General features: G+C 41.8%; 1 protein-coding gene across 1 annotated transcript in view; it reads left to right on the top strand.

Moving 5' to 3' along the window:
- Positions 1-9006: 9006 nt before the first annotated feature.
- calb2a (calbindin 2a) overlaps positions 9007-16967 on the top strand; it is a gene marked incomplete at both ends in the record, with an annotated part of 31190 nt that continues 23229 nt past the window's right edge. The window contains one exon of the mRNA XM_080737227.1: positions 9007-9100. Within this exon, the coding sequence (XP_080593353.1) occupies positions 9007-9100 (94 nt within the window). The remainder of the gene's footprint in view (positions 9101-16967) is intronic.

Below are 16967 nucleotides of genomic sequence, written 5' to 3'. Positions count from 1 at the left end.
TAAAGAATACATACAGATTAAGTAAAATAGGGATATAGGTTCAACCAAAATGCACATGAGTAGAAAGATTGCGATTTCAATCGAGTCACTGGCATTTTTTAGAACACAATTAGTGCTTTGTCGAAGTAATTTTGATCATTCTACATCTAAAGTTTTGTTTAAAGCAGGAGAAACCTTTCCTCCTTTGTTTTTTAAGTTGAGTTTGAGGACCCCCTTAAGGGGTTTGTCCTCTAATTACATTTTGAAATAACAAAATAGTTATTTATTTGCCACTTTTATGCTTGATTTCTTAGCTAGGCAAGTGTAGAGACAGGAAACCAATGGCACAGAGAGGAGCTCAGGAGACATGTGAGAATAGCCTGATTCGACCATGAGTCCTATTGGATCAGTAGGGCGTGGCTGTATGCTACTGATCTGGACATCTGATGATGACACACGAAAGAGAAGATGGACTGTTCTCACATGTCTCCTCATGTAAGGACCACAGACCATCTGTGCATTCTCTAGTTGAGTTACTAGGGACACCAGCCGTTATTCATTTAATGGTTAGTCCAACAGAACAGTGATTCTCAAACGTTTTAATTTCAAGTATGACCATTATAGGCCTATAACCCTGAGAGTGTACAAACCGTTCCATTTGTACACTTGAGTTATAGACTCCATAGAAGGATGGGGGGCGGGTTTATTGATAGAGTTGACTGACAGGAAATGGGGAGTGACACGCAGCGAAGGTCGTCGGGATCGAACCCGCGACACGGTGCCTAGGCGGCTAACCATCCAAGCCGATTCATTCGGTTTTTAAATTCATTTAACTGGGGACCACCTGGAACCCCTCCAAGGACCCCTGGGGGTCCCCGGACACCACTTTTAGAACCACTGCAATCATTGTCTGCTAAAGGTGTTTTGAAATACAGCATGAGGGGGATGTATTGTATTTGATTTACTGTAATTGATTTTTATTGTGCATTTGTTTGAATCCCAGCCTGGGTCTGAAGCAGTGTGGTCTGCTGTCTAATAACTGGTTAACACTCTTCAACTATTTAACAAGAACTACTGTATATCATACTTCAGAGAGATTAAAACAGTATTGTTATAGATCTTTACCTATAATTCCTCTTGGTTCACAGCCAGTGTAAAGATGACTCTGCTGGCTACAACTAGAAATAGTATATCCATGTCAGCTGAACATCAGGATATCATGTATAGCAGGGATACTCAAACTTCTGAACTTGTGGGCCAAATTATAAAAATGTCAAGGGGCCACGGGCCAGTTGATAAAATGACATTACTTGATAACTTCTCTCTTTTATTTGCTTTATTTCCACATAACTTAAGCCAAGTGCAATGTGCATTCTTTTATGGCTTGGAATTCCATTTATATTCTGTCAATGACACAATTTGTAATCAAAGTAATTTGCTACATTTTCTCTCTCTTTTTTTTTTTTTGAATAATATGTTTATTAAATTTGTAAACAGACATTATTAAGACAACAACACCACTATACAAGAAAAGGAAAAAGAGACAAACAAACTAGAACAACAAAACCAAAAGAATAATAATCATAACAAGCTCAGGCAATAACATGTAGAATGGAATAATAATACATGATGAGCGAAGCAATCAGTCCCCAGCCCCCCCACGACCCCCTCAGAGTGGAGAGGGCAGGCACCTGACCCAGATCGGAACTAGATTCACTGAGCACAGTTCAACATCAGTCGAGAAACTTCAAGACAAGTGAAACAGCGACAGATAGAAGTCAAGGCCGACAGGGGAACCCTTTAAGCACAGCAGCAGACAGTGTGGGCCCGATGAATCTTAAGTAGGGGTCCCAGATTTTATAAAAGGCGTCTATCTTGGACTGTAACATACATGTTATGTATTCACAAGGAATACAATCCATTATAATATTGTGCCATGATTTTTTGGAAGGAGCAACATCCTTGATCCAAAATAGGAGAATATTATTCCTGGCAGCGAACGTTAACACATTGAATCGCCTCTTATGATTGGCATTGACAATATGACCATCTGGGAGACCAAGTATAAGACACAAGGGGTTTGGTTCTATGGGGACACCGAAAATGGTTGACAGTTCTGTTACGACATCAGACCAGTAGTTCTGGAGCTTCACACATGACCAGAGACAATGAACGTAATTACCGATTTCTGTTTTGCATTTGAGGCAAAGTGGGGACACACTAGGATCCATTTTGTTTTTAAGGACAGAAGTTATATTTATACGATGTAATATGCGGTACTGTATGGATTTAGTCCGATTGCAGACAGAAATCTCCTTTGCATACGTCCACATTTCATTCCAATCAACATTATCGATAGAGATGTTGAAATCTTTCTCCCATAACTGTTTGACAGCATGGGAGTTTGTGGAGGAATTTGAATTCAGTACTTGGTAGAAAATAGAGCATTTTCTCTCTTTTTAATAATTCTGTGCAATTAGCATATTCCACACAAACACTAAAACAAACTATATGTACATTTGTCTGCTATTTGTCTGGTTCATTTGTCTACAATGTCGTTTGGGTTTGCTAATTAATCGGGCAGAGACAATGGTCAAAATAAATCTGCGATTAAATGGCCGCTTTCAAGATGTTTTGGCCATTATCTCTGGAACGTAAGGTCCAATCGGCTCAGTTTAAAGCTTGTTGGAAGCATGACTTTGAGGACATTAAGCTGGTGGGCCAGTCAAAATTGTGCCGTGGGCTGGAAGTGGCCCACGGGCCGGAGTTTGAGTATCACTGATGCATAGGATATACTGGACACTGGAGTGATAATATCCTAGATGAATGCTTGGGGTTTATCACACGGCTGACATCACCATAACATACCGTATAGAAGACATTCACTGACTAGTCAGTGTGTGATGAAAGCTAATTTAGACTTCAGCACACTCAGGGCCGGATCTAGGCATAGGCAAGGGGGGGCAATGCCCCCCTAAATGCCCTGTCTGCCCCACCAAACATGATGGCATGCAAAAATCTAAAATTTCAAAAGTATTTAACTATTTGAAATGTTATGCTACAAGGTAGATGGATAGATAAACTGATAAGATATTAGAGAGAGAGATAAATAGGTGTAAGACCTGTTGTTTGTATTGCGTGTTATAGGTATAAGTGTGCCAAAATGCTTTGTTTTCTATGCATTTCGGGTGTTTTAGGGGGTTTGTCCGCCCATTTTTTCCCCGAAGCGGCATGGGCTGGAGGTGACCCCCCTATCATTTCTTCCTGCCCCACCTAGTGCTAAAGGCTAGATCCGGCCCTGAGCACACTACCCTTTAGTAGTGTAAAGTATATATCGTCGTTGTCGGGTGGAAACCTTGTACGTCCAAGACTGTTCGTTTTGTATTTATCGTTTAAAAAAAGAACTAAACTAGTGACAATAGCCGATCTGCAAGCACACAGTGTGCTTGTAGATCGGCTGTTTTCACTACTTTTGTGCGACAGCCTTGTCTGATGAAGCAGGGCTTAACTTTAAAACGTACAAACTTGAAACTTGGAGATACAAGGTTTCTGCCCGACAATGACGATATTGTTATTATCAATATTATCAACATCACTGATCTTGTCCACAGAGATTGTTTATCTTTTTACTACCTCTATTACAGTAGGTTAGATAGGACGAGGACAATTAGTCAGCATTTTGGTTCACAATGAATCACAGCACTGTCCTCTTACCGTAGGAACTAACTGTCTGGACAGCAGCTATTACTCACAACCTCTGAACTTGACCTTAGTGGGTTATAGAACAGTATTTTCCCAGATTTCAGCTAACATTAACAGATTTTCTTTTCCTTTCATGAGACAAATGTAGGCTATACAGTACCATCACCTGTGAATGTAGTCTCCCATCTCTACAACTGTTCAGAAGACACTGTGATTGTGGTCTGTTTTTATCTAAATTAATGCAGGGTTAGAACGTGGAACTTGTAATGGAGTTTCTCCATGGGCAAGACTGTAGTGCAGTATGCCTAGGTTTATACATGTCACCAAATAAGGCCTCATAATTTATAGAAAAGGTAGAGATGAACGTGCTTGTGATCAAGCTTTTAATCCCTTTGTCTATATGGCACTGTATCTTGTTTTAGTTTTTTATTGTTATTTATACATCATTTTAAATGAATACTTATTTGTGTCTACAAATGTGAATTGCTATTTGTAGAGTATATTGAATTTCTCTATATTAAAATGAGAGTAATTTATTTTTTAATGGAACAAACACCTATTTTAACAATCTAATATATTTATGTATAAAATGTATAAAATTCATAATGTATACTGGATGTGGATTGATACCAGTACTAAGGATGTTGATTTTAGCTTAATTGGTCTCTAAGACACCCGTCAAATAAATAATATAGAGCTCTTTATTATAAATACAGTGGAACACTAATGAATAAATAAAATACAATTATGATTTGCACAACGTGATATCAAAGTAAGAGTCAAAAGCAAGCGCTAATCACAGTGTAGATGTAGTCGTGATGTAGGACCGTGTAACTGTAACGTTAAAGCAGGACTATTATACTATCAGGGCTGCATTTTTCAATCTTTCACAGAACTGATCTCGGACCAACTGCCAGGTTCCCTTAGCTATCTCATTTATTAGAACCTAAGAGGCTGGAGTGATCCCAGATCAGTGCTCCACCTCTGAGGCACTTTCCACCAGGCTTTCGATTAAGGTGCTAATGCAAGTTATATGGGGGAATACCACTGGGAATGAAGGGAATAAGAACAATGTCATCTGGATGTAAAATCTTGAGCTGTGAGACTCATTATGTGAATGAGTTGTCAGCCCTATAAGATTGATGGTCAAACTATGTATTCTAATTATAGACCAAGAAAGGTACTCTCATTTTCAGAAATATCAGTGAGAATCCCATGTTGCACAGCCTGATAACATCCCAGTTGTGCACTGTTCAAACAGACATCAACTTGGTTGAGGTGTTGCTGAATTCTCAGCTGCTGTAGGCTTTGTTATCTTTGTTTTTGTGTCATGTAGCTACAAAGTGATGAGCTTTTCCTTCATTTTGGTCACTAAAGGGGAACAGCTATCTGCATCCGAAGGTAAACAAGGCAAACAAACAATCTCATTGGCTGTTGATGGGCGATGCCCATCAAAAGTTGTTAGGCAAACATAATCAAGAGGTATACATGCATGCACTGCACTATGTGGCCGATGTATATGTATATGTTATGTGTCAAGCGCAGCAGACCAAATTGGCAGTGTTTGCAGTCTATTTGTGTAATATCTGACCGAATTGTATTAGATAGCTCTTAGGTTTTAACCTTTAGATGACAGCGAACTCACAAATGTGGCAAGAAATGTACTTGGGTTTGGCTCCCCTTTCAGTGCCATTCCCCTTTATGGTCTCAGGTTGGAACCTATGGGCACTTCATTTACACTACTACAGTATCTCTGTTGTCTTGAAACAAAATGTATTTTCATCAAGCTATAATAGCTTCAAAATAAAAAATAAAAGTGTTAAAACAAATGTGTATGTGTGTATCTGTGTGTTATCTGTGCGTGCGTGCGTGCGTGCGTGCGTGCGTGCGACCGTGCGTGCGTGCGTGCGTGCGTGCGTGCGTGCGTGCGTGCGTGCGTGCGTGTGCACGCATGCACAGGCAATCAATGTGGATGTTGAGCTTTGATTCAAGGAGAAACGGAATTCCACTCCCATCAATAATTCTGATCAATAAACAGGAAATAATGTGTAAAATACAACAAGATAAAGGAGAGGGCACGTTCCCTTTTCAACCTCACACACACACACACACACACACACACACACACACACACACACACACACACACACACACACACACACACACACACACACACACACAAGTCAAACTATATCTCAAACAGAAGGAGATGCTGTGACGTTCATCTGAATGGAAATGGCTATTCCCATGCTCTGGTCCTATCTATTACATAATTCATAATACAGCATGTTGACGTGGGTGAGCAGATATGAAATATTAACATGGTGATCCAGGCATCCTGACAACCGAAACAGCAACATGCACCCATAGGCAGGATTGTATTTATTACTTTATTACATTACCATATTGTACGTACACACACACACACACACTTTAAATTTGAAGACAATATGTGTGCTGGACCTGTGTGCAGATGTTGACATATGCACACATACTGTACACACACACACACACACACCTGCGCTGACATGATTGTATGCAAAATACAATTCAGCCTCACTGCAGAACACTAGCGACTTATTCCTGAAGGATGCAAATAGCTGTACCATCTGCTTTGAATGAAGGAAGGGAGAGAACGACAAGACAGAGAGATAAGAACAAGAAACAATTATAGAGAGAGGGAGATACAGTAGAGATGGAGAGGCAGAGAGATGAGGACGGTAGAGAGAAACAGCCTATACAGCGACGGAGATAGACGAGAGGTAGAGCCAGGAGGACGCCCCGCCTTCCTGAGGTCTTTGAGGTCAAGTCTGTATCGTATCACACAGTGCATGCGTGCGTGCGTGCGTGCAGCGTAATGTAGTGCAGTGTAGGGCAGTGGTTCTCAACCTGTGGGTCGGGACCCCCAGGGGGGTCCCCAAATTATTTTGGGGGGTCCCCAGATGATTAACTTAATGTGCAATCTCTCTCAACAGTAAACAAACCAACATAAAGTTTAAAGTTTATATATGAACATTTCTAAAGTGACAATTTAAGGACTATAAAGACCTTTAGTACCTCTGGTCAAACATTTGTCAAATTGTCAAATATTAGAGGCAGAAATTGTGAAAATAGCATGCTCACAACGCCTCGCAATGCAACTATTTTCACAATGGAATAGTTTGAGTCAAACTAAATGTAATGCCAACTCCTAAAATTCCAAGTGCTTGTGCATGGCAGGTGTTCCCAGTTGAAATATGATTATTTTGGAGGTCGCAGCCTGAAAAGGTTGAGAACCACTGGTGTAGTGTACTGAACTGTACATTCCCGCGCATGTGTAGGCTATAAAGTGACTCTGCAGTCCCCAAAGGCAGGCGACAGCCCTCGCCTGTAATGTAATGATGATCTATCTATGGTTCTCTGTGCCAACCGAGCACAGGGCCCGCTATTGATTGTTATGGAGTGAAAAGAGACACTGAGGAAATAGACCAAGACAGCTCTGCTGAGCTAACACTCTCACGCACGTCATACACACTCAAACAGGCCTCTCTCCCACACTTCATCTCAAATAGACATGCATACACACAACATGCACTTTCACACATTCCCATGTCTTTTAGTCGGTCCTGCGCAGGGACGTGCAGAGAATGTTAGGCAGGGGCTGACATTTCTAAAAGGGCCTTTTGGTGAAAATATCGAAAATAGCAGACCTCCAAGCTCACAGCTTGGAGGTCGGCTATTTTCGATGCTTGTTTTCTACACAGAGACGGCAATTCTTTCAACATAAGATGCTGCATTCAAGTTCACGAGAGTTTGGACAAGGCAATGCTCTTGAATGCTGCCTTCAGGTATGGCATGGAAAGAGGGCATTTGTATTTCTTTCACCATAGTAAAAACTGCATTCATGCATGTCTGAAGAGTGTGCACGTGCCTGGTCCAGCTTAATTACTGTTAATGTGCATTATATATACACCCAAAGAAATGATGTTTGAAACAACCCTGGCTACTCACTTATTTTACATTATTCTAATCCTGTGTTTTATTATATTTGACCACTAAACCGTATTTATGTGTGCCTTTGTTTTTAACAAAGCCATTCTAGTGGGTGTTGCAAATTGCATTGGATTGTTCTCAGCCAGTGTATGCATACTTTATCTGTCCCTATCAGATATAGGCCCAATCCATAAATAAACATTCTGTGTTCCTATCAAATAAACCATAAATAAATTAAATATTCTGTCCATATCAAATAAACAATATAAGCCGACAGATCCTTGTCTTCCTTCATGGTGCCCTCCTGCACATGTTAGACTGTCTATTCATGACACAAAAATAATATGCTTCATGATTTACATTATTATGTGGGTTAATCACTGGCTGCTCGCCTGCGGCTGTGTGGGAAATGTGATTAGCCTGTGAGTTCTAATTAAATCCATGTTGCTCTGCTCTTCTCACTGGCAGCCAAGCTTGGAGAGCCGCACGCTTTGATACGCACACAGATGTTCTACTACTACAGACCTGCGCAGTCAGTCCATACACATGTGGTACAGTGCATGCATGCACGCGCACACACACACACACACACACACACACACACACACACACACGCGCACGCACGCACGCACATTACTTTGACACAGATGTTCAGCAGTCTATGTATACTGTAACAAACCGACAAGCAGATGGATGTACCTATGATGAGTGCAGTGGCGTCAGTTCAGCAAAAACTAACGTATGGCAACATGACTGGTGTCTTGCATGCGCGCGAAGGCGCGCATGCAAGACACCAGTCATGTTGCCATACCTTAGCAACAGGCATGATGGATTTATTTTAAGAAGTGCATTTTATTTGTTTATTTGGTATGGCAGCTGCCATACCTTGCCATACCCAATTGACGCCTCTGGATGAGTGCAGGAACTGATGATGACAACCTGCCACTCTCTGTCACACGTATGGTACATGCCAACACACACACGCGCACGCGCACGGGCGCGCGCGCGCGCGCACACACACACACACACACACACACACACACACACACACACGCTCTCGTCTCGTCGGCGGTGACACTGCGCCTCCCGCGCGCGCACCGGGGAACTGCAGCGTCCCGGACGGGGGGTTAAAAGCGGCGCGCAGCGCGCACGGGGGGCACACAGAGAGCGAGAGAGAGAGAGGGAGAGAGAGAGAGAGAGAGTGAGTGAGAGTGAGTGAGAGTGGGTTGTGTTTTTTGAACGGATAAAAGTTTATAGTGCGGCGTTTTGTAGCAGCGGCCGGCAGCAGGACTAAAGCCTCTCATCATCATCATCATAATACAACTATAAATCCATTCATCTTATTCTGAGAAGATGGCAAACAAACCTCAGCAGCCTCCTCACCTTCACCTGGCCGAGGTCACCGCATCTCAGTTCCTGGACATTTGGAAACATTTCGACGCGGACGGTAGGAGGCACAAGTTTGTGGGTTGCTCTGCTCATCTGCTCTGTGTCTCTTTTTTTAAACTTCAGCATTGCTTATTTTCTTGTGCCGCACAATGAAAATGGGTGATTTACAAGCTTTTACAACGCATTGTGACTTGTGAGCTTGTAGATCAGTTAATTTTGAAGTAGACTATACTCAGGCTATACTGTGAAGTGATAGTGGGACATGTTGTGAAGGAAAAATATCGTTCTGCTGCAATTAATTTGATTGATAGGCTAGCAGGTATTTGTCTATCAATAAGAAAACCCGACGTTAATGTAGCCTAACACACGTTGATTTAAACGAACTAGAATGAATGCAGAATGCATGAATCAAGCAGTCATGTTTCTGCCTGTAGAATGGTTAAACAGCAAAAATTGATAAAACGATAATGGTAATTGATCAACTTGTTTATTGTTGCATAGCATAGCTGTTTCAAAGGTTGAATTGATGCATAGTATACAATTGCCGATTGTCTGCATCAACTGTCACGTCGAAGACTCGAAGTAGGCTACCCTGATTAATCCAACCTTAATTCGATTTTTATTTCTATGAAGTTTGAACACATTTGAAAACTTGTGAAATAGGACATTCTGCATAATGACTATACTTTCTGCTTTTATAGCCTACTTTAAGTAGGCTAGCCTACATTTTGATACCAATACCTTTGTTCTTATACTCATGTAAATTTGTAATTCCTGACTTTTACTTGTAAACAAAATGCAAAATGCGATTAGTTTTTCCACCACTGATTACGCATAATGAAGGCTACCCAAGACTCGATAACAAACTTGCCCCGAACTGTTAGCCTATCCTATAACACCACCTATATTGTTGTAATTAGTTAGGCTATATTTTACAATTCAAACGATTTCACGTTGTTAGACTTCACTATAGGCTAGAGAAATGCGTTGCAATGTGGTTAATCTTCACAACTCGTATAGCCTATTTATTCACAATTAGCCTATTATTGATTAAAAAGAAAACTTCATTCTAGCTATGCATTGATATTTTAGATATAGATTCTGGATGGTGTCCAAACCAGTTTTCAGGCGAACAGTTATTACTTGAAATAAATTATGCAAGTCATTATAGTCTCTCTGTGCTGTTGACATGATATAGTCTGCCTATAACTTAATAGAAAAGATAGAGGTTTATTTATTTGACATTTTTGCAATGTCTCAATATAAAATATGCCTGTAACACAAATTAATAGGCTATTGAGGATTACAGAATATCACACAGGCTAGATTTATTCAAATAAAAGTCATCTCTCTTATTACTATTCTCTCTCTCTCTCTCCCTCTGTCCTCCATCCCCCTTCCCTCTCCCTCTCCCTCTCTCTCTCTCTCTCTCTCTCTCTCTCTCTCTAGCTCTCTCTCTCTTTTTTCTCTCTCTCTCTTCTCTCTTTCTCGCTCTCCCTCCATCCTTCACCCATTCTCCTTAATCTCAGTCCCCTTCTCTCTCTCTCGCGCGCGCGCGCACGCACGCACGCACACACACGCACGCACGCACACGCACGCACGCACGCAGGCACGGTGCACACGCACTCAGTATCCCTTAGTAAGGCGTCTTCAACGGGGGACCAGGGACCCCTAGGGGGTCCTCAGAGTTACTACAGGGAGGCTGCCAAATCTTTGTGTGATGGGATAATTATTTTAAGTGAACAACTTGAACCCTCGCATCCCTATTCTGAGGAGAACTTTAGTAAAAAAAATAGCAGATAAGCCATTGAGAGCTTGTAGATTGGCTATTTCTGGCAAATAGGTTTGGTGTAGAGGTGAAAAAAAAAAGAGCAGACCAAATACAGAGTGAAAGGTCAAATGTATTAAGTATTGACGATTTAAGTGGATAAATGTCTGAAAAAACACATTAAAATGAATCCAATTCATGGACTGATGACAGTGCTGTCTATGAATCTATCTATGCCATCTATCAAAATCTGCAACACAATTTTATACAATATGTAGTGGGGGTCCCTGCTTTATCTCCCTCTCAGCTAAGGGGTCCCTGCTTTATCTCCCTCTCAGCTAAGGGGTCCCTGGCCTGAAAACGTTGAAGCCGTTGAAGCCCTGCCTTAGTATTTCACCTTTTCTCTCCAGTAACGTCCAGAGTTTCCCTTCGGTAGTTTGTTGAATATGATGGCCTATCCTATATACTGTTTACTATTTGATGCCCCCCTTTAGAAGGATGCAGTACCATCAATGAGTCCACTGGGATGCCACACAGAGGGGGCATAGCTCAGGGGTAGAGAAACCGTTATTAGAGCACGAAGGGTTCCCGAAAGGTACCCAGTTCGAATCCGGGCTCCCCCTGAGTTAATGTCGAAGGGTCCTTTCCTTGGGCAAGACTATACCCCACATTGCTCCTGGTGAGTAGGTTGGGGTTGGTGCCTTGCATGGTTTCCTCCGCCATCGGTGTATGAATGTGTGCGTGAATGGGTGAATGTAATGCACAATCTCTGTAAAGCGCTTTGGATAAAAGCGCTATATAAATGCACCATTTACACTAATCCAGTATCTGACTTAAAGTCCTGTTCGCAATTTGGTGTTAGGGGAGTTTCTCACCTGAACTGAGTCAGTGGGTCCCTAGACATGAATAATCACAGAGGTGCTCGTCCGCCATAGTGCCAGGAATGGCGCAATGGCCATATCAAATATGGCTGCCATCGGCTATCATGAAAATCCAACTTTTCTGTTTCTGGGTGTATATGCACATGTAATACCTCTATTTGGACTAATTGTGGTGTGGGGAATTCATTTCTGATATTGTTTTGACCATTTTGGGTGATTTGGACCTCAAAAGGTCATGGTCAAGGTCATTTTGCTATTCCGAAGACCGTGGGCCATAACTTGGCCATTGTTAGGAGTAAAAACAGGTGCAGTAGGTCTAAATCAACTAATGCTGACATGTATAATTCATTTCTGACATAGTTTTGACCATTAAGGATCATCTTGTCTTTGAAATATCAATGTCAATGCCATTTTACAAAAACGATTTTGTTCATTACTTGCACTTTTATAGTATTTTTTGTAAGTTTGTTACTATTTTATAGTAAGTTTGTTTTGTTTATAACAAAAGACATACTAGTGAGAAATACAACAAGTGAACATCCACATTTAACTTTAAAGGGGGGTTTAAAATGGGTGTTTAAATGAGCAAATAAGACTATTTACGAATAAAATTGACAAATAAAAATCACACACAAAAGCACACACAAAATTAAATAACAATTTCCCTCAAAGTGCACCATATTGTGATTGTGTGCATCCAAGTTAGTACCGTATGATGTGTTTTTACAGGATGTATTTGCCATTGTTCCATGGCAAAATATGATGCACCGATATTGGGGCGGCATAGCTCAGGGGTAGAGAAACCGTTATTAGAGCACGAAGGGTTCCCGAAGGGTTCCCAGTTCGAATCCGGGCTCCCCCTGAGTTAATGTCGAAGGGTCCTTGGGCAAGACTCTGAACCCCACATTGCTCCCGGTGAGCTGGTTGGTGCCTTGCATGGTTTCCTCCGCCACCGGTGTATGAATGTGTGGGTGAATGTAATGCACAATTTCTGTAAAGCGCTTTGGATAAAAGCGCTATATATATGCACCATTTACCATTTATCCATCAGCAAGGCAGCCATATCCTCGAGAGTCGAAGTGTTCCTTGCATCCATCCATGTTCCATTGGTTCTAGTCTTTCCTCGGGTTCCTTGGCTGTTGCAAGCAGGTAGCAAGACATGCACTAGAAAGGTGCCTTGTTGGTCTCAGCAGTTGTACTTCTCTGCTACCAATGCTGTGTCTTGTTCTGTCAAGGTCTTTGCCTCTCCAAAGTTTGTTAGATATTGTATTCGGTCAGAAGCCATAGCTGCATGCTTAGTCCCCACCTGGCCCATGCAGTCATCTCCAGTTTCCAAGGCATATGTCCCCTGATCACTGTCTTGGCTAGTGGTGCTCCAAGATGAGAGACTGCTTGATGCTGTAGAAGCATGTGCCGCTGCACACCTAGTGCCATACTGCTACCAGATCTACTTAATCCCCAGTGCTTGGAAGTATCACTACGACAACTCTCTGGGGTCCACTCATAATCCTGGCGACCCATTATGCCCTCCATTAGGTTAGGATTATGGGTAGGTTTAGTTATAATAGGGCCAGTTGACTCCACATGTACCAGCAGCTTGGTGACAGCCTCCTCAATCTAGTTCAATCTTTGGGATCTCTTCACCTCCAGCCCCTTTTGCAGGGAGCCACTCATCATCAGAGATAACAGAGTCGACAGACCCATCCCTCATCAACTTTACAAATTCTGGGTGTCTGAGGAGAACAAACATCTCTCCAGCTGTGTGTTCGGAATATGGTGTCCATTCAAGCTTGTGGCGATGTAGGTAGAACGGCTGCCTCCTGCTTATTTGTCGAACCCCTAACTGCTCCCGATGAGCACCTTGCATGGTTTCATGGTGTGAATGTATGTTTGAATGTGTGTGTTAATGGGCGAATGTGAAATACATTGTACAGCGCTTTGGAGAAGAGTGCTATATACTGTAAATGCAGTCCATTTACCATTATCAGCTCTGTTGTCTCTGTTGATGATGTCGCTAGTGGAGAAGAGATCCCAGACATCTTGAATAGGATTGAGGAGGCTGACACCTTGATCATGTACAGCCTCCATTATAACTAAGCCTATCCCTAACCTTCACTAACCTAATGGTCAGAATAATGGGATGTCGGAACTATGAGCGGACCCCAGTCTCCTTCACGTTACTGCTATACTACACCCCATATTTCCAAGCACTGGGGATGAAGGAGATCTGGCAGCAGTATGGCACTGGTGAGACTCACTTCCACTGCATCAAGCAGTCTCATCTTGGAGCACCACTAGCCAAGACAGTGATCAAGGTACATACTGTATGCCTTGGAGAAAGGAGAGGATTAAACATGTAGTTATGGCTTCTGACCAAGTACAATATCTAACAAACTTTGGAGAGGCAAAGACCTTGACAGAACAAGACACAGTATTGGTAGCAGAGAAGTACAACTGCTGAGACCAACAAGGCACCTTTCTAGCGCATTTCTTGCCACCTGCTTGCAACAGCCAAGGAACCTGAGGAAAGACTAGAACCAATGGAACATGGAACAGGACATGACATAAAGGCTTGTCCTGTTGTCCGGGACAAGTGCCCATACTATGGAGTGGAGGGAGCAAGGGGGTCATTGTAGCCGTCCTTTTGTTATTATTTCAATGTATGACATTTTTATCCGGACAAGTGACTTTTGTCCCCAGACAAGTGAATGGGAAATATACTTGTCCAAAGGACAACTGCCTCAAAAAGTCAATGTCAAGCTCTGATGGATGGAAGGAGCACTTTGACTTTAGTACACTCCTGCCATGTCTGAAGCAAGACACTCGACACTGATGGAGTTCTGTGCATCATATTTTGCCATGGAACAATGACAAATCCATCCTGTAAAAACACCTCATACTATACTTGCATGCACACAATCACAATATGGTGCACTTTGAGGGAAATTGTTATTTAATTTTGTGAGTGATTTTGTTGTGTAATTGTATTTGTTACTTTTATTCGTAAATAGTCTTATTTGCTCATTTAAACACCCATTTAAAACCCCCCTTTAAAGTTAAATGTTGATGTTTACTTGTTGTATTTCTCACTAGTATGTCTTTTGTTATAAACAAAACAAACTTACTATAAAATAGTAACAAACTTACAAAAAATACTATAAAAGTGCAAGTAATGAACAAAATCGTTTTTGTAAAATGGCATTGACATTGATATTTCAAAGACAAGATGATCCTTAATGGTCAAAACAATGTCAGAAATGAATTATACATGTCAGCATTAGTTGATTTAGACCTACTGCACCTGTTTTTACTCCTAACAATGGCCAAGTTATGGCCCACGGTCTTCGAATAGCAAAATGACCTTGACCATGACCTTTTGAGGTCCAAATCACCCAAAATGGTTAAAACAATATCAGAAATGAATTCCCCACACCACAATTAGTCCAAATAGAGGTATTACATGTGCATATACACCCAGAAACAGAAAAGTTGGATTTTCATGATAGCCGATGGCAGCCATATTTGATATGGCCATTGCGCCATTCCTGGCACTATGGCGGACGAGCACCTCGGTGATTTTTCATGTCTAGGGACCCACTGACTCAGTTCAGGTGAGAAACTCCCCTAACACCAAATTGCGAACAGGACTTTAAGCCAGATACTGTATTACACAGAGTATAACACTTAATAAGGTGAATGAACTCCAGCAGGGACGTGTAGAGAATGTTAGAGAGGCAGGGGCTGACATTTCTAAAGGGGCTTTTGGTGAAAATTCAATGAACTAAGCTGAATCAAGTCATTACTGGAGATAAGTGAGGGCAATTCTTTTCAACATAAGATGCTGCATTCAATTTCAGGAGAGTTTGGACAAGGCAGTTCTCTTGAACGCTGCCTTCAGTTATGGCATGGAAAGGAGGCATTTGCGTTTCTTTCACCATATAGTAAAAACTGCATTCATGGTCTGGAGAGGGCACTTTTTGCAGACGGATAAAAGGGCAGGGGCTCAAGCCCCCTTTGATGTCTAAGTGTGCATGTGCCTGAACTCCAGCCTATAGCACAATAGCAGTGTCTCATTTTGTCTTTTATAATACATTGTTTGGTGCTGACCAATAATGTTTCTCCACTGAAAGTGCCTATATATAAATTTACAATAACAAGGTACAATAACAAGGTACACTGTACCATTTCCGAGTGTTAATTTAGTGTACAAATGGACCTGTAAGTATCAATAATTTAGCTGGGGGCCCCTGGAACACCAGGGCATCAATCATTTAACTGAAGACCCCCAGGAGCCCCTGCCCTGGGTCCATTTGGTTGCAATTGTACACTCTCAGAGTTACCAATGGAAAAAATATCACTTTTTTACTGTGTAGACTAGAGAAAAAGGCTGCTGTAGGCAATTGTGCTGGGGATATGTGAACAATGTGAGTCTTTGAGTCAATGTCAATGTTGATTTATTGATAATCTGGTTTCAGGCCTGTACTCATTATGAGAACTAGTGATTCTGATGGAGTGTGGTGGGGTGGAAGATAAGGGTTGCACAGATGCAGATGCAACATGAACTGCTGTCAAAGATGAATTACACTTCAATTTATTTTCCATTGTTAGGTGACTGTTCCAGGTGACTGTGCCAATGTCTGAGAACACCAGTCAAAATGTCTTTCAACCCCCCCCCCCCCCCGCACAGTAAATTCCTCTGTCTTAATTTAACTCTGAGGGTGCAAAATGGAACCAAGTGGATCCATTTGGGTCAATTTTACACGCTCAGAGTTAACAATGGCGAAAATGCCGTGCAGGTGTTCGAGTTAAACAGGCAACAGAATGTGTATACCCATGGTTTGCAACAACCCACTTTGCAAATCAAATACAAACATCGATAGGATTGGATGGAGAGTGTTTGATTTCTGTTGCCACACAAGCAGCATTGCCTGGGTGCAGGGTGCATGTAGATCAAGAAGGCCAAGCTCATTTGTTTTTTTCTTTGTTTTTCACATGGAGTAAATCTCTGAGGTGCAGATGCAAAATACACCGGAGGCCTTGCAACCAGAGATGATGAAGCTACAGTATACACATTGCCCTGGATCAAATCTCATAGGGGCTGTGTCACTTGAATCTCCTGTTCTCTGTGCCCCTCTCGTCTTCCCTACTATCTGTCAGGGCTCTAGACTCAGCTGACTTCCAGTTCGATTAATTCAAAATGGAAAAGCGATGGAGCAATTTGTTGAGGAACGTAGAGCATGCGTTCTTTATCACGTTTTATGAGGATGGATATGACA

Source organism: Nannobrachium achirus (assembly GCF_963921795.1).
Source record: "Nannobrachium achirus genome assembly, chromosome: 11".
Lineage (NCBI taxonomy): Eukaryota > Metazoa > Chordata > Actinopteri > Myctophiformes > Myctophidae > Nannobrachium > Nannobrachium achirus.
Note: the sequence above shows the minus strand (reverse complement) of the source record. Positions and strands in the feature narration are given on the sequence as shown.